General features: G+C 33.2%; 2 protein-coding genes across 2 annotated transcripts; one reads left to right on the top strand and one right to left on the bottom strand.

Moving 5' to 3' along the window:
• The first annotated feature begins 6,464 nt into the window (after positions 1 to 6,464).
• LOC133314271 (dehydration-responsive element-binding protein 1C-like) lies at positions 6,465 to 7,371 on the top strand. Its single transcript, XM_061515717.1, has one exon. It carries the CDS (start codon positions 6,605 to 6,607, stop codon positions 7,262 to 7,264), a length of 660 nt encoding a protein of 219 aa, XP_061371701.1. The 5' UTR covers positions 6,465 to 6,604; the 3' UTR covers positions 7,265 to 7,371.
• A 566-nt stretch (positions 7,372 to 7,937) lies between these two features.
• LOC133314272 (valine--tRNA ligase, mitochondrial 1-like) lies at positions 7,938 to 15,598 on the bottom strand (the record flags this gene model as incomplete). Its single annotated transcript, XM_061515718.1, has 14 exons — positions 7,938 to 8,348; positions 8,631 to 8,773; positions 8,908 to 9,007; positions 9,321 to 9,412; positions 9,740 to 10,240; positions 10,333 to 10,584; positions 10,893 to 11,295; positions 12,919 to 13,118; positions 13,476 to 13,646; positions 13,735 to 14,037; positions 14,110 to 14,167; positions 14,960 to 15,039; positions 15,329 to 15,412; positions 15,521 to 15,598. Coding segments are annotated over 14 exons (2,610 nt in total), but the record flags the coding sequence as incomplete, so codon positions are not given.
• Positions 15,599 to 15,767: the final 169 nt, after the last annotated feature.

Raw genomic sequence — 15,767 nt, 5'->3', positions numbered from 1 at the left:
ACACTTTTAACTGTGCTTAATAATAAATTTATCTTACTTTGTTAATAAGTATTTTAGGATACTTGTTAAGAAATTTTTAAAAACATAAAAAAAAAATATTTATAATATTAAAATTTTGGAAAATTTAATTTTTTAATTCTTAACAAATTATTTAAAGACATTGACTAAACTATTTTTAATAATATTTAAAAAAAATTGTGAGTTGATTAGATGTTTGGCCAACCTGTAATACATTGCAGAAAAGAAAAGATGTCGATAGGAGCTGCTGCTCATATCGCGGCCATTGCAGATTTGGTTCATTGCACCTTTCAGAAGCATCAATCTTGAAAATCTGTTCTTAAAGCGGCTGCTCCGGAAGGATTTAACTTAAACTATTCACACCAATTTTATTTTATTCATTTTTAACGTATCATTATATTTACTTTTTTTATATCATCGATTTTGTGGAACTATACCCGACAGAGTAATGTCTTCGCCACTAATGATTATATGAGACCAAGGCATAGTAATATTTACTAAAATATTTAAATTTAGATTTAGACGTAATTAAAGGGTATATTAGATTAGGATTTCAAAATATTATTTTTAGATAAAAAATCTTACAGATTTTAAAAGACTATCTAAAATTGTTGTGACTTTAAAGATTTTTTTTTAAGATTTTTTTTACAATCAAGATTTTATAAAATTAGATTTTAAATTTTTTTAATAGAATTTATAATATTTGAAAGAATAATATGAATTTATAAAATTTTAAACAATCATATGAATTTTTAACAAATATTCAAAGGATTCGCTTTTTCTGCAGTTACTGCAGATAAGTTATCTGCAGTAAGCCCAATAGCGACGTCGTTTTGAGGCGGAAATCATGGTATTTTTGTAATTTTAATTTATTTCAGGGTTATAATAGTCTTTATATTTATAATTTTTTAAGATTTCAATACCAAAACGGCGTCGTTTTGGGAATAAATGCAGATAAGTTATCTGCATTAACTGCAGAAACATTTTTCCCATATTCAAAATTACAAGAGTCAATAAAAAAATTTAACAAAGAAATGCAATGATATTAATAAAAAAAGTAAAACCTAATATAATTTTCTAAACCAGTAACTTGATATCTTACTAAGCATATCTATACTAGCCTCCACGCATTATTATCTTCTCATTCCTGCTCTTGGGGCCAATAGGATAAAAACTATCTTCTTCATTTGATATTAGAGCTATGCATATATGATTATAAAATCTATAATTTTTTTTATTTATTAGAATAATTCAAAATTTGCATATAGAACATAAAGTTCATGATAATTTTTTTTTTTGAAATTTTTTGCAATTGATCTTGGAAATCTTAGAGTTTTTGTTCTACGTGATGAAAGTTTTGTAACTATATATCCAATGCGTGTTTCATTTAGTATTCTAAGAAAATTTCGAATCTGAATTTCTGGGTTTTATTACATGAAAGTTTAGAAAATTTCTCAAATTATTTTTAATTAATACATTGAAACCTTAAATTGCTTTGGGTCTTTTGAAAAATACAATTTTAGTGATCTACTAACACAAAATTTGTTTAAAATCGTTTCCTATAGCGAAAGAATTTCGTTCATAAATGTATTGGTACGAAATATAGGGTTTATATTATGAAAGTCTCAATCATTTTTTAAATTGATTTTTTTTCATATCCTTATATTTTTTATTTTATTTTAATAAAGATGCATCTACTTTCGTTATATTGAAGATTTACTCCCATTGAAGAGACATCGTTCCAAGCCCTACAAAGCGTCAATTACACTCAAACGAAATAACACTAGATAATTCCCCACCTCTTGTATTAAAAAAAAAAATAACACTAGATAATTTACCAAAAAAGAATAAAAAAAAATAACAATATATAATCTACCAAAAAAAATATAAAAAATAACACTATTGAACTCATAAGGAAAACTATAAAAAACAGAATAATACTGCATATCTCTCTCATTCTTTCTATCTCTGTCTCGCACAAAGTTATCATGTTAGATTACCGTTATTTGTACAAATTAATGTTTTACATATATACTTGTTGATCCGTTCATTTTCACCAACTCAGATGCATGTATAGTTACTATTTACTAATGACAACAACTAAAATAAAATAAAATTAGCTTTGAAAGTCTGACATTAATATTATACAGTATTTAATTTGAACTTAAAATATAATACAAGTTACTTAATATTCTAACCCCTTAGTTAAATATTTGTTATGTTTCTGCTCAAAAACATATGTTATATGGAGAAAGGATCCGTTTATAATTTTTTTTACAAATCATACTGAGTATGACCGGTCATACACTCTTGATTGAAATATGACCGGTTATATTTAGTGAAATTTGTAAGAATTTGCAAAAAAAAAAGTTTGTAAATATAACAATCTCCCTGTTATATATACATATAAGAAAAAAAAAAAAGTAAGTATCTTATGTCCCTGCTTATTGATCTTGCTTTCTTTCAACTTACAAAGACTGGCCGACCTAGTGTCTAGCAAAATCAGATTGGCACTGTTAAGATATAGTTGACAATAGATGTGGTTGAATAAAAATGTCAACGATTTAATAAGAAAATAGTTCCCACTATAATAGCTATAGAGATTATATGACACTTCCATATAATAGCTTCTTGAGCGTATGATATATGAATAGTGATCTATATCACTTGTGTCAGGAGGGTAGATATTTCTATCTTCCATCCATCTAAAAAGGGTATAGAGAAAGATGAAAAAAGAATCAAAATAATTGATAGTTGGATACTCTCGAAAAGGCGAAGGCTATGTCGATTGTCTAGTCCCTTTCAAGAGACATGAAAAAAGAGTACTGTATTGATAGGAGAAGTTGCAGCTAGTTAGGCTCTCCTTAAACTTTCACTGCTACTAGTAAAAAATGGCCCACCCTTTTTTCTTTTATAATTGAGACCTTATTTGATGGTTCTTGACCACTATGATTCCTCCCAAAAATAGAAGGGGGAAGAGAATTAAGAGTTAAATATTTTTTCAAAAAAGATAAAGAACGATCAATAGTGTTTATGTTTCTGGATTACATTAAAAAATTCCGTAGTCCAAAATCTTCTTAGTCTTAGTGCCTGTTTGGATCCTCTTATTTTTAAGCTAGAAGCTATTTATAAGCATAAGCTAGGCCAAACAGGTTTTGGAAAAAGTTCTTATAACGAAAAGCTCTTTTTTTTATAATGAAGAAAAAGCTGAAAATTAAAAGCTCCTAGGAGGAGCTTTTTTTTAAGCTCTTATCTGTTTTTCTTGAATTGTGTGCTTTTTTTTTAAATGAAGAGTGATAAAGATAGAAAAAGAGATAATTTTCTTGAAATATGTGCTTTTAATTAATTTTTAAGCTAATTTTTTTTTGTAATTTCCAAACAGCTTTTAGCTTCTTTTTTTAAGCTCTTTATTTTAACTTTATCTTATAAGTAGCTTCTAGCTTAAAAATAAGAGGATCCAAACAGATTCTTAATTTAGAAAAAAAAAACCGCAATAAATGGTCTCCCGGGGCCTTTTCTGCACTCTTTATGCTATATCACCCAGTCACTGTCACTCTCTGTGGTTTTGTGTCTGTTTATACAGAAAATCAGCAATGGCCATGATAGAAACTTTGTGCCAAATCTGATGGCGATGTCTCTAGATCACAACCCCTTTCTCAATTTAAGAGCTTAATTGGCAATTTGGCATAGCTGGAGATCAAAGAGTATATGGAATATCATTAATTAGTGTTAAAAAATAAAGTTTATCAATTAAGATTATCAATGGCCTTTAAATAATTATGTATGTTGAAAATAAATTATATAGTTTTAAATAAACGTGATCACTTACTTTGTAAGGTGAAATTGTAATCAGGAATCAGCCATCAATGGAGTTGAAGATAAATAACTCCAGGTTGTATGGACCCAAATTAATTAAAATAATTGAAAAATATATAATTAATTGTTTTTGAGGTGGGCCCATCAACTAAATACCATTAGATGGTTGAATCTTTCGGGGCCCCACTATGTTTGGTTTTCTTAAAATTTGAAAAGGAAAAACAAATCCATTACCCACGTAATCTACGCGTTTCCGCGGAAATGAATACTACCGGTTCTGTCCTTTTCTTTACATATATATATATTTTTTTTGGTAGACTTTCTTTTACATAATCTAATCAAGAGAATATCTGCTTGTAATTATTATACTATTTGTTTACTAATAATATTAATGTGTGTTTTTTTTCTTAACATTAGAGTTAATGGATGTCTTAAGAATACATACTAAAAATAATAATTTTTAATATATTCAAAACCTTAAAAAAAAAATTATTTAATATTTTTTTATTTTTAAATCTGCATCAATAAAAAATGTTTGTTAAAAATTTTGTTTTTTTTATATATAGTGATACTTACATTAGTAGTTATTTTTTATTATATTTTATAAATTTTATTTTATCACAGAAAAACAGTTAACAAATATTTAATAATTTACTGACAATAAAATATCTATGAGGTTATTTCAACAAATTTTTATACTATTATTATTAAGGTGATTTTTTCTGCAATAATTGCACACCTTTTTATTATTATTTGAAGAAAGTAAAGACAATTATTTATTGAAAAATGAAGAGACGGTTATTAACTGTCAACCGTGTTTTCGAAAGTATGAGAGTCACCTCAGAAAAGGTGTCTTAGCAAAGAGATGCTTAAGTCAAACAAACTTGGCGATAAGCTATTAGCCAACTCAATTTATATCTATTACTATATTCTCCTCCACCGCCACCCAATTACTTTCTTATCCCCCAATCCAAGAACTTCCATTTTTTTATTAGTTGGGCTTGAGTTTTGGGCCAGCCCTACTTAACTTAACTCAGAAGAGTCAGAAACTAAAATTTAAATTAAGTTTTATAATAATTAAAATGATAACAGCTCAAAACTGAAAATCAATAACTTTCTGCATTAAAAATTGAAAATATAACGTACCGTGTACATGTGGCGTGTCTTGAAATTGTTGAATGAGGTTGTTTTAACTTAAAAAATAAACAAAGGAAAGTTTTTGCAAATATTAATAAGAGTTTGCTCATCAGGTAGAATCAAATAACCTGATAGTATTAAATAATATAATGCTATTCTATCACGTGCTTGTTGTAAAATAAATATAACCTGATATATATAGTATAAAGATATTTATACAAAAAATAATAAAAAGGTCAAGTATTCATACTAATTCATTTTTTTTTTATATTATTTTTAGACTTTTATAGAGCTCTGCCACATGCTCGACATCTTCATTTTTCTAAGCACGATATAAACTCGTTGGTGGAATGAATGAGTTGGTTTTGTTTAACTATAATTTCATTCAATTCTTATTTCTTTATTCAACTTTATTAAATTATTCCATTCCGCTATACAGAAATATCTAAAATAGATTCGTTGGAATTGTTTTTTGGAACAATTATAAATTTTAAATTAAATCTATTTCAGTAAAAAAAAAATTAGAAAATAAATAACTAGTAACCACCAATTAGATCAACAAAACGAAAGAATATGCATGACGTACTCCAGATACCAATAAAAGAAAGATGGAAGATATTCTTACTACTAAAATTTTTCACTATTAAATTATTTACCAATCTAATCATCATTGGATTAAAGGAAAAGAATGCTAAAAAGTTTCTGAAGAGAAAGAAAATAATGATCTGAAGGTGATTAGATAAATAGTAAGTTAATAATAAAAATTTTTGAAAGTGAGAATATATCTCTTCTAACAAAACAGACATTAACTCTCTCTTTTATAAAAAAAAAAAAAAAAAAAAACATGTGCTTATCAAGTTTGAACACTAGGCATGAGTTGTCCTTGGTGAAAACATCATCATCATCGTCTCCCTACGCAAATCCAGCTTGCGAAAACAATCTGAGGCACTAAAATAATGTGAAAATCAAACGGTCAAGTGGGGGTGAGTTGTCTCCTCCTAATCCTATTAAGAAAACACTTGCCTCCTTTACGTCACACTGAGCCAAAACCGACACCCCTAGACTCCGTAGGAACCAAAGTATCTAAAGCCAACCCTTTGACTATGACAAACACAGATTCACTTCCCTACTTTCCTCACACACACACTCACTCACTCACCTTCTTCTCTTCACTTTCCCCTTTCCTTTTCAGTCAAACCATCCTTATCCATTTTAAAAATCTAGAAGTACCCATCTTCATTAAACAAAATCACACACGTGTCATACACATAGCTCTTGACAAGTTCAACTTTGTAGGCCCCACCCAAACCCATTCTCTACTTTCAATTCCTTAACCATCGTCCATACCGTGGGTAACTTAGCTGGCTTCTCCATAATGACACCTAGTGTTAGAACTTTCCTTGAAACACGTAGAGCCTCACTCACCCTCGTACTTATAAGTTATATATATACCATATGATTCAATTCTCACTTCCCTCCCAAAACAACAAAACACACACCACATCACAACACAGAAAAAGAAACAGTTACAACGACAGTTAGTAACGAGTAACGACTACCAACTAACCCTTTTCCACACACTGTTCCATTTCACTGCAGCAACATCAAAGAACAAAACTTTTCACTCATTGACATGATTCCCTTTAATCATTTTTCCGATAACTCTGAGATTTCATCATCGTCGCCGGTGTCGGTCGGTTCTCGAAAGGCGCTGTCCGACGAGGAGGTGTTCCTGGCGGCGAGCCACCCGAAGAAGCGCGCAGGGAGGAAGAAGTTCAGGGAGACACGGCATCCGGTGTACCGGGGAGTGAGGAAGAGGAACTCCGGCAAGTGGGTGTGCGAGGTGAGGGAGCCCAACAAGAAGACCAGGATTTGGCTGGGGACCTTCCCCACGGCGGAAATGGCGGCGCGTGCACACGACGTGGCGGCGATTGCGCTCAGGGGGAGGTCAGCCTGCCTCAACTTCGCGGACTCCGCGTGGCGATTGCCGGTACCGGCGACGTCGGAGGCTAGAGATATCCAGAAAGCGGCGGCAGAAGCGGCGGAGGTGTTCCGGCCGGGGACTGTGTTGGAGACAGATGAGGGGAGGAAGGATAGTGAGTCTGCAGTGGCGGTGGCGGTTGCGGAGGAGGCGACGGTGATGACGGAGGAACAAGGAGAAGGAGAAGATGTGCCGGAGTATCTGAGGAACATGGTGCTCCTGTCACCAACACATTATTGGGAGAGTGAATATGGCACTGCCGACGTGGAATTTGAAGATGCTGAAGTTTCATTGTGGAGTTATTCAATTTAATTTGAATTTTTTATAACTATCTTCGGTAATGAAGAGGTTTTGGTAGGATTTGCAAAATAGTGTCCGTACAAACGATTTTTAAACCAGTACGGATACTGATTATAGATTAGAGGAAGATTCCTTTTTAATGATTTTGTGTATATTCATATTGCATGTAACAAAGCATATGATTTTTATTTTTTTTTAATATAAATTTTTAATCTGAAATTTTATAATTTATAAGTGGTGAAGAAGAATAAAACAAAGAGAAATATTTGGCATAGTCCAATTTCGTTATCACATCAGAAGTTATTCAAGACGGCATTCTTAACCCAAACCAACAATCATACTGCAGGCTTACAAAATCAATTCAAATAAGCTAAAGTGAGTAATAACTATTAAGTGAAGTTGCATTAAAAATAAAAACATGATAACCAAAGATTTTTCATTTTATAAGGTCATAACACAAAAATATTTTGTTCCGAATTAGTAATTTAATTCTGCCAGTTGGGAATAATAATACCGTTGGTGGGACTTCTATTACCCCGATCTCACAGCAATTTTATCATAGTTTTTATCCTTTTAATAGTTCTGTATAAATAAAACCAATTTCACAGTTTCTATTGTGACAAGATAAGTTATCTAACCGACAATACTTTTGGAGTTTGGATTTGGAGTGCCCTGTCAACATCCAATAACGAAAAAAGGTTACAAAAGTCATGGTCAGGACTAAGGGTGACCCATTAATGGCCCAAATACCGTGACAAAATATTACCAAAATTTGCATTAATTCAGCAAAAGATATAGTGTAGGGCAGCCAATAGTTATAGTTAGGCCATAAAAGTACGAAAATTTTAAATGAAGCTTCATACTACTGATGGACCTTTCTAACTGCTTCATCATTCATATATAAGCATGTAAGAAAAATTGATGATCAATCAAGTTCATATTACGTCGAAGCTAGAGACTCAGTCCAGCCGTTTCCTCAAGTAATAAACGCTCCTTTAGGGAATCTAGCTTCTCCTCGTTCTTAGCTCGAATATGTGGCAAAACCTTCTCTTCATAACCTGGAGCATTCATAATCTTCTCTAATCTTTCTATTTGCCTGCATAAATAAAAACTCCAGTCTGTTAAATAGTTCAAATTTTGTTAAAAGCAACTTAGAAAAAAAAATGTTACATGCTTACTATAAACTTTTTAATAAAAGTAATTCATGTGTATTAAATTCCACTTAAAATCAACCATCTAAGCATACTTCATTATATTATATACTTCATTATATTATATATTAGTCAAAATGCAAATGACATATTATTTTCAACCTTATCATATTTTACGACTTGATATGTTAAAATGTATTCTCAAAAACAATCCGAGATAAACATACTTCTTCAGCTCATCTATCTTCTTCATCTTTCCTAGCTCTGCTTCCGCAGAACTAGTTCCTTGGAGCTCTAAATAAACAGAAAGGCTTTCATTAACGACAGTATCAGCATATCCAGATGGAACTGCGTCGATTTCAGTGATTGTCTGGGACATTAAAAGTGAAAAATATGTTAATCAAGTGAAGTGAACACTGGCTAAGTGATTAATGACAATATCACCAAACAAAATGCAAGGGATACATTAGATGCAAACACAACAAAGCAACTTGTGCAACTTACAGTCAAAGAGGATAGATTAGCTAGTGTTATAATCTCCAGTTGATGGCTGTTAATAATCTCTTCAACCGCCTGTGTTCGGCAGAGAACAAAAGCTGGTCGCCTAGCAACATAAGCATCATTTTGGAATCAGCAAAGCATGTTCGATTGAATAACAATCTAATTAATATTTACAGAAACAGATACAAAGTACAATGCACAGGTCATAGCCTCCCAAAGTATCTCATGTTCTGTTTCCTTTGTCTTGTTGTTTTGGTTATTTTAGGAGGATTTCTTATCCTCATTTATTCAACTCTTTTCTATACTTGGAGAATTCCTCATTTGTTCCCCCAAAAAAGAGAGGTTCCAGATATATATAGACAAAACAGAGCAGAAAACCTGAGACTAGTACAAAAGCAAATGTTGCTTCCACATACCTGTCACGCCTTTCTTTCGCCAGTGATCTGAGAGACTTAACAGTAGACTCAACAAGGTCCATATCATTCTCCACCCTTTCATTATTCCAGCTCTAAATAAAAAAATAAAATAAAAAAATTAAAAATACGACCAAACAATAAATTTTATTATTATTTAATAGCCAAAGCAAGATAAACACTACATATCATAAATACATAGGAGGTACCATTTGCCAAGTCATGCTTGACACTTTCAACCCACAAAAATGAGGGGGGATGGGATGGGTGGGGGATGGGGGAATACAGCAGTTCTATTACATCCATATTCCAGAAGAATATCACCAAGAGAAAATAAACGAGAATGTACAAAAAAGGGATGATGTGAAAATAGGCAACAATATACTTTATAATCTGAAGAGTAAAATATTAAAAAAACTCACCTCTACAGGTGAAGGATAATTGCATATCATGATAGATTCTGCTCTCTTACATTCCCTGGGTGAAGGAAGGCGCTGCCACAATTCTTCCGTGACAAAAGGCATAAAGGGATGAAGCAATCGCAGACCATTGTCTAGACAAAACCACAAAGTATCTTGTGCAAAGCGTCTTTCAGAAGCAAACTTGGGATCGTTAGCAGTAAAGTAAGGCTTAATCACTTCAATAAATACATCACACAATTGATACTGCCACCAAGAATACACAGCAGTGGTAGCCTGTGAGAACTCAAATGATTCTAGAGACTTCAATGTTTTGGATATGGTTTTATTTAACACAGAGAGTATCCACTGGCAGCTAAATGGGAGAACATCTGGAATCAAAGTTGCAGAAGGAATATAATCATCTCCGAGCTTGCTCATAGCAAATCGTACTGCATTCCACAATTTATTACACCATTGGCGATACCCAACCACCCTTTGAATATCTAGGTTAATTTTGTCAGACTGAAATGAACGAAAACAGCACAATTAAATCACAGAAGTTAACTAAATTGGTGAAAAAATCAGTCATATAAATGTTGGTACAAGGTTGACACCTGAGCTGTGTACGAGACCAGTGCAAAACGGAGAGCATCAGCACCACATTCATCAATACCATTTGGAAAGTCCTTTTTCTGACCCTCTATGGCAGTAGCTAGTTCTTTGGGGTCCAGGTTACCGGCCTCTAACCTCTTATGTAGGCCTTCCAGAGATATCCCATTTATTACTTCAATGGGATCAATAACATTCCCCAAAGACTTGGACATCTTGCGCCCATGTGCATCACGAATCATGGGATGCAAATAAATCTGCACGGGGTTGTAAGTACATCATTGAGAAGGTCATTGATCAAAATTTCTAGGCATGCACAAGGGATTGGTTAGATTTAGCTTTGCTTCATGCCTTCATTGATGTTTTTTTTTTGTTTTCTCAGGGCTGTTTTTCCTTTTTTTACTGAGTATCTCTCTTATCCTCAGATCACTTTGTAACATTCTTTGTCTTACTGAATTTCTTATTTTAGCCAGAAAAAAAAAATCACCAGTATCACAAAAAATTCATTATGCCTATACAAGGATAAAGCCCTTCCCAAACTATCAGCAAGAGATAGTAACCTCACCTTTCTAAAAGGCACATCGCCACCCAACTTCATTCCTAACATCACCATACGAGCAACCCAAAAAAAGAGGATATCATGGCCAGTTTCCAAAACAGAAGTTGGATAGAATGCCTTCAGGTCTTCTGTGTCATCAGGCCATCCCAGCACAGATAATGGGAACAGACCAGAAGAAAACCACGTATCAAGAACATCAGGATCCTGGCCTAAACGAAACTTCTTTCCATTATACCTTTGGCTAGCCTCATCTTGGGCCTCCTTTTCATTTCTTGCCACCACCCAATGATCGTTGTAAGCACCAAATTCCTGCAGTATGTCATCCTCTACAGTGACATACCATGCAGGTATTTGGTGACCCCACCATAGCTGCCGTGAAATGCACCAATCACGTATGTTTTCTAGCCATCTGCAAAACTTTACACCTTGGTTAAGACATGGTTACATTATACAATTATAAAAGCAATGAAGGCACAAAAACATAAGAGCACGGCAAGTTGCCAGCCACAACATATCATAAATGTAACTTAATATAAAATAAACCTCCCTCTGAATCCATTACAATATCACCCTTCCACAATTTGCCTTCTGTGTTTGCCCAATACTTGGTTGAGTGTAAAAATTGGAGGGTATTGAAACTATAGGATGTTGGTACCAGAAATTTAATAAACAGAATGTAAACGAAGCACAAGTCTAAGAAGAAGGAAAACGATTCACTATTAATGTCTGGTTACAGAGTATTTCAGAACAGTGAAGAAGAAAATTAACATTCAACTACCCAATTGCAAATACAAAGGAATGAAGACAGCTACTACAATACTACCCACACCCACTAGGAATTGCTACCTCCCAGCAACCCTCCTTTTCCCCTTTCTGTTACAAAATGCTCTACGCTCACTCCCCACTCCTAACTGCCTTATATCTCACTATTCCTTTCCGAATCAGCCTCACCACTCTCTTGGAAATTTTCCTCTCCATTCGTAGCATGCCATGTGTCCTTTCTTGTGACTAACTGCTCACCTTGGTTTTCCTTTGCCATCAACTCTTTATTCCCCACATGGGCTTTTCTCCTCCCGTTATATACTTTCTTAAAAGGCTCTAATGGTGTGTAAATTGTAATGATGAGTTAAAATATACAATTCACTAATCCCAATTTATACTAATATTAGAATGCTAATCCTAATTAAATAAAGAAACAGTTCATGAAATATGGAAACCACTCCTAAGAGATCATCTAAGACACCCTAAAATATTTTGAGATATTATAATGATATTATGAGATATGGTCTAAATATTCTAATAGAAGGAAAGCAGTGACAATGAATTCAATTGATTATATCTCTTGATACTTTGCCAGCCCCAGTTACAGTCTTGAACTCTACTAAGTATAGCCAAATTCAACCTCAAAACATTTCTCACTAATAATTATACAGATAGTGATACTCTATGTAGCACCGATACCGACACGCGACACGTGCCACGACACGATACGACACTCCGACACGTTAATTTTAAAAATGTTAGATTTCGACACGTTAGGACACGTTTTGATATTAAATAATAATTTTAATTTATGTAGTGTATATTATATTTAATATTCAATAGTTTAACAAAAAAATGAAGTTAAACTTATAATACCAATCAATTTTGCAAAGAAACATAAAATATCCCAAATATTTATATTAAACTCAATAAAATAGTAATCGTAATCCAACGAATCTAATAATTGGAACTAAAAATGCAACGCAACACAATCTTTGAACCATTTTTTGAGTTTTTACAACACGTGTTGGAGTGTCGGAGAGTGTCTAGAAGTGTCGGACACGACACGTCAGGATTTTTGAAGTGTCGGTGCTTCATAGGTGATACTATTATTGTAAAGATTCTGGAGATGCTAAACTATCTCTATGGGGTGGAACTCATTGTATTGTGGTTTGGATCCTAGACCACATTTCAGAGGAATGTTCAGAAGGATAAGTTTTGTAAATGCTCATTATAAGAAATTGCAAAAAGCAAACCAAGATATACGCACCTCTTCCAATCAGCCAAATATTGTTTTGGAATAATCTCTAGCTTTTTGTTTTCCTCATCCGTCGCAGCATGAAGAGCTTGCTTCGCCAAGTCATTGCAACTGACATACCATTGGGGCTTTATCATGGGCTCCACAACATCATTGCTTCTAGAACATACACCAAGGCGCATCTCATTGTTTTCAGAACCTCTATAAAGACTCTATATAAAAGAAGAAAACAAATGAAACAGGAAATACCAAATATCATGGCTAAAGGCCCTATGTAAAAGAAGAAAACAAATGAAACAGGAAATACCAAAAATTGTTTTTTTCATATCATGGCAACTACCACTTACAGAATTACACAATTTACTTAATAATAGATAAATGGGGTGCCAAAAGAAGAACATCATATGCGACATATTAAAAACAATAATAATATAAATTATAACTCCCCCTTGTCACCAAGACAAGCAATCATAAGTCAGATTACACACAAATACATGTGAAACTAACATATTTGTTACCTAAGCACCAAAGATTTCATGTGAAACAAAGAATTCTATTAACAACAATACCTTCTTCTGTAATGCTTCAGTTACTGCTACTCGAGCTTTAAATCGTGGCATGCCCAAAAATTCAGAGCCACCATTAGAATTTATTTTCCCATCATCAGTGAAAACATTAATGAATTCAAGGTTGTGACGTTTTCCCACCTCAAAATCATTTGGATCATGGGCAGGTGTAATCTGAAAGGAATAAAGAAAGTACCAAAACATTACAATATCACTAGAAAAAGAAGTTCAACAGAACTTTAGTCATACATATAGAGCATACCTTAACAGCACCTGTCCCAAACTCCGGATCCACAAGGATGGCATCACAAATTATAGGAAGTCTTCTGCCATTAAATGGATGAATAGCATATTTTCCATGAAATTGGCTGTATCTGATATCATCAGGATGTATAGCAATAGCAGTGTCACCAAGCATAGTTTCTATTCTAGTCGTGGCAACAACAATTTCACCTAGGTTCCCTTCCAAAGGGTATGCAAATTTTGTTAAAACTCCAAATTCCACTGGTTTGTCATATCCTGGAACCTTTAGTGGAGTCCTTTCTTTTACATCAATGTAATCCACCTGCATGCAGCAAGCAATTACATTACATATGCAATACTTCAGAAGATACAGCTAAGTAAACGCATTGCATACCTCAATATCAGATATTGCCGTCCGTAACACACAATCCCAATTTACTAAACGAAGGTCCCTGCAACAATGACCCAAAAAAAAAGTAATATCGCCAAAAAAGAGCAAGTTGAATCATATAAATGGGCATATACAATAACAAAATTACGTATAAATCATGTCAAAAGAAGTTGATAACTAGAGGAGCACTCAAAGCTTAGTAAACAGAATCACATCAGCAAGACATTTGAATTTAACTTAATTCACATAAATATATATCATATAATTTACCATGTAGCACATTTGCACATAAATGTATCTTAGTATTTAGATTCCAACAATTCATCAAAGGATATAACACATCTTTTGCCCAAAAATGCGCAACATCATAATTACAATTGTGATTCAACAGAAAAAAGTTTGCAAGTCCACTATATATTTTGGTCTATGCTGAAGGTTAAATCTTATCATGTTCCCAAAATATGGCTGTAGTCCACGTGATTCGCTCTGACTTTAGATCCACATGTGGCAGGAAGTTTATCTAAAAGATTTTGCCTTACAGCCTTTGACATATGTGTGTGTGTAATTGAGGAACATCGTATGGTAACCAGGTCTAAGAAAAAGTCTTACACCTAAATTTGATTTGTGTATATATAATATATTATTACCCATGGTTGATAACAAATAAGCATCCTATAGTGTTTCCAATAACGCATTAACTAAAGCTTGTCCAGATATAATCAAGGATCTCTATTAATTAGTGTTTGAGTAAAAATTAAAAATTGAAATCAGCATCAACGAAGATCCTACAATTCAGAAGTTATGAATAAAAGCATTACATAAAGACAATGCATATTGCCAAAGCCCACCCCACCTATAGACAAGGCCTTGCTTGTAAAGCCTCACAAAACCCTCTGTCACAGCCTTAGATCTTCTGTCGTCCATTGTGAAGCACTGGAAATAGAAAGTGAGACAGAGATAAATAAGGAAGCCAATTATCACACTATGACAGTGCAATGGCATGACAAATAGCTATCTGATTCCTATTGGATAGGCTTTTTTTTCAGTTTCTTAGCTTCATAATGGGCTTCTGCTAATGGGTTTTATAAGAGTGTTTCAGGTTGGACATGCAAAGGAACAGGGATTGTTCTTACGAGTTCATGTTTTTTCTTCCTTAACGGATTCTTCATTTATCCTACACCTCCAAATAAAAATAAAAATAAAAATAAAAATACATATTTACCTCACGAGACCAATCCAAAGAGGCTCCTAATCGGCGTAATTGTTGTAATATCGTGCCACCATACTTGTTTTTCCACTCCCATACCTATTTTTGCCAATATTCTTCAAAGTTGGTCATAAGAGTCAGGACAAAAAATAGAAGATATCAGGCTATTAAGAACCTTGAGAGATAAATTTGTTTTACAAAACATACCTCAGAGATAAATTTCTCACGGCCCAGATCATGCCTGGTTAGTTGTCTTTCACGCATTATCTTTTTCTCCACAACTACCTGTGGCATAAAAATCATAATTTACATAATTTAACGTCACCTCACACATAAAAGACATGCTGAAACAAGAAAATTAAGATATATATCATTAAAGAGTAACCCATAGTACATGAGCACCATAAATCAAATTTGAGATAGGGCTTACACTACAATTTGAAGTCAATGACAG

The sequence above is a fragment of the Gastrolobium bilobum genome, unplaced genomic scaffold (assembly GCF_033153095.1).
Source record: "Gastrolobium bilobum isolate Gb01-03AN ecotype WA unplaced genomic scaffold, APGP_CSIRO_Gbil_v1 utg30291, whole genome shotgun sequence".
Classification (NCBI taxonomy): domain Eukaryota; kingdom Viridiplantae; phylum Streptophyta; class Magnoliopsida; order Fabales; family Fabaceae; genus Gastrolobium; species Gastrolobium bilobum.
The sequence above is the reverse complement of the archived record's forward strand: the minus strand, read 5'-3'. Positions and strand labels throughout refer to the sequence as shown.

What these genes read in the sequence shown, in the direction of transcription:
- LOC133314271 (XM_061515717.1), top strand. Translation starts at nt 6,605, where the DNA reads ATGATTCCCTTTAATCATTTTTCCGATAACTCTGAGATTTCATCATCG.